Source organism: Emiliania huxleyi, assembly GCF_000372725.1.
Source record: "Emiliania huxleyi CCMP1516 unplaced genomic scaffold EMIHUscaffold_93, whole genome shotgun sequence".
Lineage (NCBI taxonomy): Eukaryota > Haptophyta > Isochrysidales > Noelaerhabdaceae > Emiliania > Emiliania huxleyi.
In genome coordinates this window covers 484,224-494,120 of record NW_005195085.1, presented here as the reverse complement: position 1 = coordinate 494,120, position 9,897 = coordinate 484,224, and the positions used below count along the sequence as shown (strand labels likewise).

At 60.6% G+C, this 9,897-nt stretch overlaps 3 protein-coding genes across 3 annotated transcripts in view; 2 read left to right on the top strand and 1 right to left on the bottom strand.

Moving 5' to 3' along the window:
* EMIHUDRAFT_107643 (hypothetical protein) overlaps positions 1–2,526 on the bottom strand; it is a gene marked incomplete at both ends in the record, with an annotated part of 3,176 nt that extends 650 nt beyond the window's left edge. The window contains 2 exons of the mRNA XM_005757121.1: positions 1,141–1,207; positions 1,976–2,526. Coding sequence (XP_005757178.1) covers positions 1,141–1,207; positions 1,976–2,526 — 618 coding nt within the window. The remainder of the gene's footprint in view (positions 1–1,140; positions 1,208–1,975) is intronic.
* A 1,824-nt stretch (positions 2,527–4,350) lies between these two features.
* EMIHUDRAFT_107642 (hypothetical protein) lies at positions 4,351–5,133 on the top strand (the record flags this gene model as incomplete). Its single annotated transcript, XM_005757120.1, has 1 exon — positions 4,351–5,133. The coding sequence occupies one exon, from the start codon at positions 4,351–4,353 to the stop codon at positions 5,131–5,133; it is 783 nt and encodes a 260-aa protein (XP_005757177.1).
* A 385-nt stretch (positions 5,134–5,518) lies between these two features.
* On the top strand, positions 5,519–7,741 carry EMIHUDRAFT_453821 (hypothetical protein; the record flags this gene model as incomplete). The annotated part of the gene is made up of 6 exons (XM_005757119.1): positions 5,519–5,954; positions 6,032–6,201; positions 6,597–6,670; positions 6,849–6,930; positions 7,219–7,249; positions 7,705–7,741. Coding segments are annotated over 6 exons (828 nt in total), but the record flags the coding sequence as incomplete, so codon positions are not given.
* Between the last annotated feature and the right edge of the window lie 2,156 nt (positions 7,742–9,897).

Genomic DNA, 9,897 nt, shown 5'->3' with positions numbered 1-9,897 from the left:
CGATAATAAAAAACCGCCATAAATCTTACAAAGCCAACGAAATAAGACATTCTAATATGAAAAAATACCAGCACATGCAAGATATTAGCAAATTAAAGCGAAACTGTAAGAGACATGTAAAGGAAGGTGAATAGAAAGGCACAAAGAATGAAGTGGGATTCTCCTGACAATAAAGTGTAAAAAAGCTGAAAAGAGGCTGCAATGAATGAGCGGGGGGGGGGGGGGGAGGGCTCAGGGGAGGAGGGGCTGGTGGCGGCGAGAGCCTGGCATCGGGCAGCACACGTTGTAGTTGCACATATCTCCCCATATCTCCCCATATCTCAGCAGGCCTGGCATCGGGCAGCACACGTTGTAGTTGCACATATCTCCCCATATCTCCCCATATCTCAGCAGGCCTGTCATCGGGCAGCACACGTTGTAGTTGCACATATCTCCCCATATCTCCCCATATCTCAGCAGGCCTGTCATCGGGCAGCACACGTTGTAGTTGCACATATCTCCCCATATCTCCCCATATCTCAGCAGGCCTGGCATCGGGCAGCACACGTTGTAGTTGCACATATCTCCCCATATCTCCCCATATCTCAGCAGGCCTGGCATCGGGCAGCACACGTTGTAGTTGCACATATCTCCCCATATCTCCCCATATCTCAGCAGGCCTGTCATCGGGCAGCACACGTTGTAGTTGCACATATCTCCCCATATCTCCCCATATCTCAGCAGGCCTGTCATCGGGCAGCACACGTTGTAGTTGCACATATCTCCCCATATCTCCCCATATCTCAGCAGGCCTGTCATCGGGCAGCACACGTTGTAGTTGCACATATCTCCCCATATCTCCCCATATCTCAGCAGGCCTGTCATCGGGCAGCACACGTTGTAGTTGCACATATCTCCCCATATCTCCCCATATCTCAGCAGGCCTGTCATCGGGCAGCACACGTTGTAGTTGCACATATCTCCCCATATCTCCCCATATCTCAGCAGGCCTGTCATCGGGCAGCACACGTTGTAGTTGCACATATCTCCCCATATCTCCCCATATCTCAGCAGGCCTGTCATCGGGCAGGACACGTTGTAGTTGCACATATCTCCCCAAATCTCCCCATATCTCAGCAGGCCTGTCATCGGGCAGCACACGTTGTAGTTGCACTGGCCCCCGAGCACGTGATGCCCCATGTGGTTCTCGAAGATCCAGTGCGCGTACCTGGGTGGGAGATATGGGGAGATATGGGGAGATATGTGGAGATGTAATGTGGTTCTCGAAGATCCAGTGCGCGTACCTGGGTGCGGGGGAGGCGGGGAGGAGGGGGGGGGGGGGGGGAATGGAGCGGTCGGCGCTGCCTCTGGTGAGATGCACCGAGTTCAGGCGATATGCACCGAGATGCACCGAGATGCACCGAGATGCACCGAGATGGGGTGAGATACACCGAGATCGGGCGGTCCGACTGAGGCCGTTCGTCCTCGGCCTCGGCGCGTCTCGGCGAGTCACTCGGCGCATCTCGGCGCATCTCGACGAATCTCGGCGAATCTCGGCGAATCTCGGCGAATCTCGACGAATCTCGACGAATCTCGGCGAATCTCGGCGAATCTCGGCGAATCTCGACTGGAGCGCACCGCGTGCCGATTAGCCACTCCGAGAAGGCCTAGGACGGGTCACAGACAGGGTCAGGGGTAGGGTCAGGGATAGGGTCAGGGTTAAGGGTAGGGTCACGGTTAGGGAAAAGGTTAGGGCGAGGGTGAGGGCTAGGGTAAGACTTGGGACGAGTCAGAGTAGCCGAGCATCATCTCGGCTGATCTCGGCTGATCTTGGCTGATCTCGGCTCATCTCGGCTGATCTCGGCTCATCTCGGCTGATCTCGGCTGATCTCGGCTGATCTCGGCCTTGCCGCCGGCGACGCCCGGTCCGGTGCCGAAGCCGTCGGTGAGTGCGACGGGGGGCAGCCCGTGCATCGGCGGGTGGATGGCGTTCCACACCACCGCGTGCAGCAGCATCGAAGGCAGCAGGATGGCGAACGTGTCGGGCAGGCTCCAGCCCATCAGCGCGTACGTCGGCAGCACAGACGGCAGCATCTGCACCGTCATGATGAACGTCGCAGACCAGTGGAAGGCGGTGCCGCGGTAGTAGTCGCCGTCGAGCGACTGCGACGCCTTGTTCGCGCGCCAGCGCTCGTCGTTCTTCAGCGACATGTCGTCGTACGTCTCGGCGTGGTGCTCGACGTGTCCGTCGCCCGGCACCCTCTGCTCAGCGGCTGGCACGCCCGCCACGCGCTCGACGAGCGACTTGACCCACGGCAGCGACTCGGGCCTGTTGAACTCCAAATGCTGGAAATACCGGTGCGTCATGTACTCGTTGAGCGACATCAGGGCGTACATCGTCGGCAGGGCAGACACGTCACGCACGACAGTGGCAGCGAGGGTGAGCTCGGACATCGCTGGCGCCGCGGCGGTGCGAGGCCGCGCAGCGGCGAGGCTCGCGAACGGCGAGGGCGAGTACGCCGCGGGGAAGACGAGGGTCGCCAGCATGTGTCGAGCTGCTCCTTCGTGGAGGGTTCTTCGCATCCAGCGGGGTTCTTTCACGGTATCTTGTCGCGCACCGGCGAGCGAGTGGCACGAAAGAGTGCAAGTCGCGCATGCTTTTGCGTAACGGATCTCTTCAGTACCATCTCGCACATTAACGCGTTTTGTATCTTTAAGATTTGTGATTTCGAATTTTACTATTTTGCATAACTGAGGCGGCACACTCACCCAATATATTACACACGTAGAAGGGGCCGCGCCAACTGAGGCTGTGGCCTCGCGAGAGAGGTCTAATACAGGTATGGGCCACCGGCGAGACCTGCCTTCCGGCAGCAGCATTTGCGCAGCGCGATCCATGGCGCCTGTCAGTGTGTGTGAGGACCTCTAGTGTGAGGACCTCTACCGGGCTGAGGACCTCTTGGCTGAGGGCCTCTCTGAGGAAGCTGCCTGTCAACAGGAGGGGAAATAAAGAAAGGAAATGGACACGCCAGGCTAGGTCAAAGGACGAACTGAGACCGTTGGAGATCGTTTTGCACGCAGAGGGGTCCTCAGCCCAGACAGACGCCTCGGTCCTCACAGAGGTCCTCACAGACTAAAAGCGCCAATGACGCGGCGCAACTGGCCTGCTGCCGGACGGGTACGAGCTTTCTCAGCAGAGCACGCAAGTGTCTGAACGGCAGCGGCGAGCCGCCACGGCCCATGCGGCACTATCGTCGACACACTCGAGCCAGGCTCAATGCAGATCCGCACGGCTTTCTCATTTATTTACACATCGCGTATATTGTAACTTATCCACATGAATTGGCTGACCTCTCGTCCATGAATTGGCTGACCTCTCGTAGAATTGGGGCGGCCACCACCTGGCTGACCTCTCGAGTGCAGTGGCCTCTCTGTAACAGCTACACCGGTGAGATAGCTCGTATATCCTTCCGGCAGCAGGCCAGTTGCGCCGCGTCATTGGCGCTTTCAGTCTGTGAGGACCTCTGTGAGGACCTCTGTGAGGACCGAGGGTCCGAGGCGTCTGTCTGGGCTGAGGACCCTTCTCCGCGTGCAAAACGATCTCCAACGGTCTCAGGTCGTCTAGCAGGTCGTCCTTTGACCTAGCTTGGCGTGTCCATTTTGTTCCTTTCTTTTCCCTCCTGTTGAAAGGCAGCTTCCTCAAAGACGTCCTCAGCCCAGTAGAGGTCCTCACACTAGAGGTCCTCTCACACACACTGACAGGCGCCTAGGCGCCATGGATCGCGCTGCGCAAATGCTGCTGCCGGAAGCACTTGTACTAGGTCTCACCGGACCGGTGCCGGTGGCCCATATTAGAGAGGCAAGCCAAGGCACTGCTCGCGAAGCCACAGCCTCCTGAGATGGCGCCCCATGTTTTAAGCCCAGTTATGCAAAATTGTACATTCCAAGTACGAATGTGATAAATACGAAAACTTGTGTAGGCAAGAGGTGCTGCGTGGGCGTGAACTCAGACACTGTCGTCGTATATCAGGTTCTTGTTCGTTTTCCGAAACTTTGCTGTGGCGGCCCACAGCTCTCCTCGACGCTCGCGGCGCTCTTGGCGGCGGCGGTCATGCGGAGCCCAGGTCACGCCTGGGCAGACCTCCTTCCTGATTGATGGCCGCGCACGGCTGTCCATCCCAAACTGTCACTCCCCTTTCTCCCGGCCGGGGTGGGGCGCGCTGGGAATGGTGCGGGAAGTTCAGACATTTAACGATCCCCTCAAACAAATAATTAATCGTGAATTTTAAGAAGAAATCGAAAATTTCTCCCCCCGCCGCGCCCCCCGCTTGGCCGTTACCCTTCTCCCACCGAGCCTTGTGGCCGAGCGTCATGCCTCCGCGCAAGCGTGCCGCCGACGCGGTGACGGAGGAGGACGGCAAGCGCTTTCGCAGCGCCATCGACGAGATGGCCGAAGAATTCGTCTGCCCGATCACGCAGGAGCTTCCCGTCGATCCCGTCACCGCTGAGGACGGGCGCGTGTACGAGCGGAGCGCCATCGAGGCGCACATCAAAGGGCGCAGCGCGGAGGCACTCAAGTCGCCGATGACCAACGAGCCGATGGGCCCGCGGCTCTTCCCGGCGGTGCAGGTGCGCAACAATATTGAGCGCATGATCAAGAGCGGCGCGATTGGCGGCGACAAGGCGGCGGCGTGGAAGCAGCGGATCGAGGAGGAGAAGGTGGTGGCGAAGACGCGGACAGAGGCAGAGGGCGGCGACGCTGTCGCGATGTCGAGCCTGGGCTTTTGGTACAGGGACGGAAAGCACGGGCTGCAGGTCGACCAGAAGCAGGCCTTCGAGTGGTTTGAGCGGGCGGCGGAGCTGGACGACCCGCGAGGCCTCACAGCGTGCGCTCGGATCTTGCTCGAAGGCCGGGGCGTCTCGGTCGACACCGCGCGAGGTTTGGTCATGCTCGGCCAGGCCATCGGACAGGGGTCGGAGCAGGCTTGCTACTGGATGGGGCGAATTCACCAACGCGGCTGCCACGGGCTCAAGATGGACGACAAGCAGGTCGCTCGCTGGTTCCGTAAGATGCCAGGCTGCTCGTTCAAGAACGGCTCCGCAGACTCCCGCGACAATGCGACCAAGTGGCTGCGCGAGCACCCAAGCGCCTGATCGCGGCCCGCTGGCGCGAGGCAGGGTGTCCGGGGGAGGGTGCGCGTGGTGTCCCGGCGTGTGATCGTTTTTGTTTTTTCAAGTGTTGCTACCTTTATAGAGAGCGGAGAGTTCGAGGTGCGTGGGTACGCCCCGCGCGGGGGCGGCGGGTGTGCGGGATGTCTGTGGGCCCGAGAGCGATATGCCTTCCCTTTTGTATGTATGTGTAGGAAGGTGAAGAACAGTCAGGCTCGGACTGGACACCGACGCGGTATGGGTGGACGCTCCTTTTTTTCGTTCGAAAAGGCTAGCTCAAAAAAGAAAGAATTAAAAAAGAATTTCGCGGCCGAAGTGTGGCCGCTCGGCTTCTTTGTGGAGAGGCAGCGCAGGAGGGCCGCGGGTACCAATGTCCGCTGCCTCCTCCAACCTTGTGGGGGACGCACGCTTGGAGGACAGCACCGTTAGCGACGATGAGGCGGAAACGTCCGACGGCGCCGGGGCCGAGCTCTCAGAGCAGCTGAGCGCCTCAAGCCTTCACGAGGACAGCGTGCCCGCCGACTGCGCCGTCCTGTGGGCGTCGCTCGACCCTGTGCGGCGGTGCATCGACTTTTACCCGCGCGCGATCGCGCAGCGGCTCGAGGCGGCGCTCGGCAGCGGCGAGGACCGCTGCGTGCTCGGCGCCGACTTTTTCAACGCGACCGTCCACCTCCCGCCGGACGGCGGCTTCTGCCAGACGACGCCCGGGCAGCACATGGGGCGCTCGGGATACAAGGCGCCGGGCTTCCGCTCGGCGTGCCGCATCGTGCACCCGCGCAGCGCGCGCACGGTGACGCTCCATGGGCGTCGCGTGCAGGGCGAGTGGCGCCTCCTAGGTAGAACTGTCCAGGAAGTGTCGAGGACGTGTCTAGGAAGTGTCTAGGCGAGTGGCGCCTCGCCGAGAGCGGCGACGACGCCGAGTACAGCTTTGTCGAGGTCGCGCCCGCGCACTGCATGCTGTGCCGCGAGGCGGCGGAGGAGCCGTGCGCGCCGCTGCAGACGTGGGGCGCCGCGGACATGGCATCCTCCGACCCGGCCGTCCTGCGCAAGCCGGTGGTGGCAGTGGTGCCGCAGCACACTTCCAGTGTTTTCTTGCTGACCGTATTTCTCTCTTCTAGGTGGACGTGTGGCAGTGGTGCCGGGGCACACTTCCAGTGGTGCGCTACCGTATTTCTTTTCTCTAGGTGGTCGTGTGGCAGTGGTGCCGCAGCACACTTCCAGTGTTTCGCTACCGTATTTCTTTTCTCTAGGTGGTCGTGTGGCAGTGGTGCCGCGGCACACTTCCAGTGGTGTGCTACCGTATTTCTTTTCTCTAGGTGGTCGTGTGGCAGTGGTGCCGCGGCACACTTCCAGTGGTGGCCTACCGTATTTCTTTTCTCTAGGTGGTCGTGTGGCAGTGGTGCCGCGGCACACTTCCAGTGGTGGCCTACCGTATTTCTTTTCTCTAGGTGGTCGTGTGGCAGTGGTGCCGCGGCACACCCGAGCGCGACGGCGATCCGATGCGGCTCGGCGACGAGATGTGGTACCCCTACCTCTCTAGAACCCAACCCTCACCCCTGCCAGTCTGCCAAGTCGCAGCAAGGACGACAATCACACGCACTTGCCGAACACATATGGGAACCCTTACCCTCACCCTCACCCTAGGTGCCCCTACCTCTCTACAGCCCTAACCCTCACCCTCACCCTCACCGTTACCCTAGGTGCCCCTACCTCTCGGACCAGAACACGGCGATCGAGGCGGCCTTCAGCGCCGGCGCGGGCGCCGCGGCGGTCGACTTTGAGGCTCGCTCGCTCACACACACACACACACACACAAACACACACACACACACACACACACACACACACACACACACACACACACACACACACACACACACACACACACACACACACACACACACACACACACACACACACGCACCGCTCACCCACGCCGGCACTGGGCCTTGCACTTTGAATGCCGTGCGGCTCCTGTCGTCTAGACGTGGAGACGCGAGGGACTAGCCTGGCCCCTGCCCCACCGCCCCGTGTGTGTGGAGAAGTTTACCTTACTCTACCTCACCTTAGGCCCGATCGCTCCGCGTTACCTTCAGCCCTGGCGCGCCTACCGCACCACCCACGGGACTGAACCCACACTGGGTTCGATCCTCTGGAGGTATGGTACTAGGCACGCCGTGCTAGAAGCAGAAGCCACGTTCCTGTCTCCCAACCAGCCCTCGGTGGGGCAGCGTGCTCCACTCTACTCGGCCCTGTGCCGCTGTATTCACTGTCTCCGCCTCTCTTGGTACTCACGCGGTGCCATGAGCTCTCTGCACGACACCGTCTTCCCGCCCTCATGTCGGCGCATTCACAGCGTCTTCACAGCGCATTCACAGCGTATTCACAGCGTATTCACAGCGTGTTCAAAGCGTATTCACAGCGTGTTCAAAGCGTATTCACAGCGCGTTCAAAGCGCATTCACAGCGTGTTCAAAGCGTATTCACAGCGTCTTCAAAGCGCATTCACAGCGTCTTCACAGTGTCTTCACAGCGTCTTCACAGCGTCTTCACATAGGCTCGCCGTTTGCGCTGCAAGTGGACACGTCCGCGCGCAAGGTTGCGCCCGCCATATCTCCCCCACATCTCCCCCCACATCTCCCCCCACATCTCCCCCCATATCTCCCCCACATCTCCCCCCACATCTCCCCCCACATCTCCCCCCACATCTCCCGACACATCTCCCCCCACATCTCCCCCCACATCTCCCCTCAGGTCTCCCCCATATCTCCCCCATACCTCCCCCACACGCTCACCCGCACCCCTCCCCCCCAATCTCCCCCTTATCTCCCCCACATCTCCCGCGCCAGGAGCGGCTCGTGAGGCGCGCGCTGAAGACGGTGTGCGAGCTGCCGAGATATGGGGAGATGTGGGGAGATGTGGGAGAAATGGGGAGATTGCACTGTAGGCGCCCTGCCGAGCGTGATGCCGAGATATGCCGAGATATGGGGAGATATGGGGAGATCTAGTGAGATTGCTCTGTAGGTGGGCGAGCTGCGAGAGCTGCATGCGCGGATGGCCTCAACGGACGAGGAGGTGATCGTGATCTAGTTCACACAAGCGCACAAGCGCGGGCTCCGAAGTCGCACAGAGTCAGTCACGCAACACACGGGTCCGCGGTGGTATAGTTTACACTGACAGTTCGACACTGAGGATCGGGGGCCCTCCCATATCGCCGTGAGCGCAGCCTCGGGGGGGAGATGCCGCTAGGATGGATAGGGGTGTGATCTAGGGAGAGAGAGGGGGGGACAGGGTGGATAGGGGGGGGGGGGGGGAGGGAAGGAAGCGACGACTGGGACACCGGCGAGGTCCTCTCGAGATATGGGGAGATATGGGGAGATATGGGGAGATATGGTGAGATATGGGGACACCGGCGCGGTGTTGGGCGGACAAGGTATGAGCGACGGAGAGGCACGCGCTCGAGCGACACACAGACACACAGACAAGACCAGCGACCCCGACGGGGCGCACACACAGACACACAGACAAGACCAGACGCTCAGCCGACGGGGCGCACACAGACACACAGACAAGACCAGACGCTCAGCCGACACACAGACACACAGACACACAGACAAGACCAGACGCTCAGCCGACGGGGCGCACACAGACACACAGACAAGACCAGACGCTCAGCCGACGGGGCACACACAGACACACAGACAAGACCAGACGCTCAGCCGACGGGGCACACACACAGACACACAGACAAGACCAGACGCTCAGCCGACGGGGCACACACCACAGACACACAGACAAGACCAGACGCTCTGCCGACACACAGACACACAGACAAGACCAGACGCTCAGCCGACGGGGCACACACTTCAGACACACAGACAAGACCAGACGCTCAGCCGACGGGGCGCACACAGACACACAGACAAGACCAGACGCTCAGCCGACGGGGCACACACCACAGACACACAGACAAGACCAGACGCTCAGCCGACACACAGACACACAGACAAGACCAGACGCTCAGCCGACACACAGACACACAGACAAGACCAGACGCTCAGCCGACGGGGCACACACCACAGACACACAGACAAGACCAGACGCTCAGCCGACGGGGCACACACACAGACACACAGACAAGACCAGACGCTCAGCCGACGGGGCACACACAGACACACAGACAAGACCAGACGCTCAGCCGACACACAGACACACAGACACACAGACAATACCAGACGCTCAGCCGACACACAGACACACAGACACACAGACAAGACCAGACGCTCAGCCGACACACAGACACACAGACAAGACCAGACGCTCAGCCGACACACAGACACACGGACACACAGACAAGACCAGACGCTCAGCCGACGGGGCACACACAGACACACAGACAAGACCAGCGACCCCGACGGGGCGCGCGTACGCAGGTGAGCGGCGCCGCGCAGCAGCAGCGGCGGCCGTGCGAGGCGGTGCCTCCCGACTTCTTCTGCCCGATCACCCAAGACGTGATGGTGCACCCGTACTGCACCGTCGACGGCTTCACCTACGAGCGGCACGCCCTCCTAGCAGCCGGAGACAGAGAGTCTGCCGAGCTCCTTCGAGAGAGCTCTCTCGCGCCGCGTCGTATTCTCTACTTACCCACCTGTGTCCTTGTACTCTCCTAGCAGCTGTCATCGCCTCGCCCTCGCCCCCACCGTCTGCGTCTCCCTCCCCGCCACCGCCCTCGCCCTCTCCAGCCCCCCTC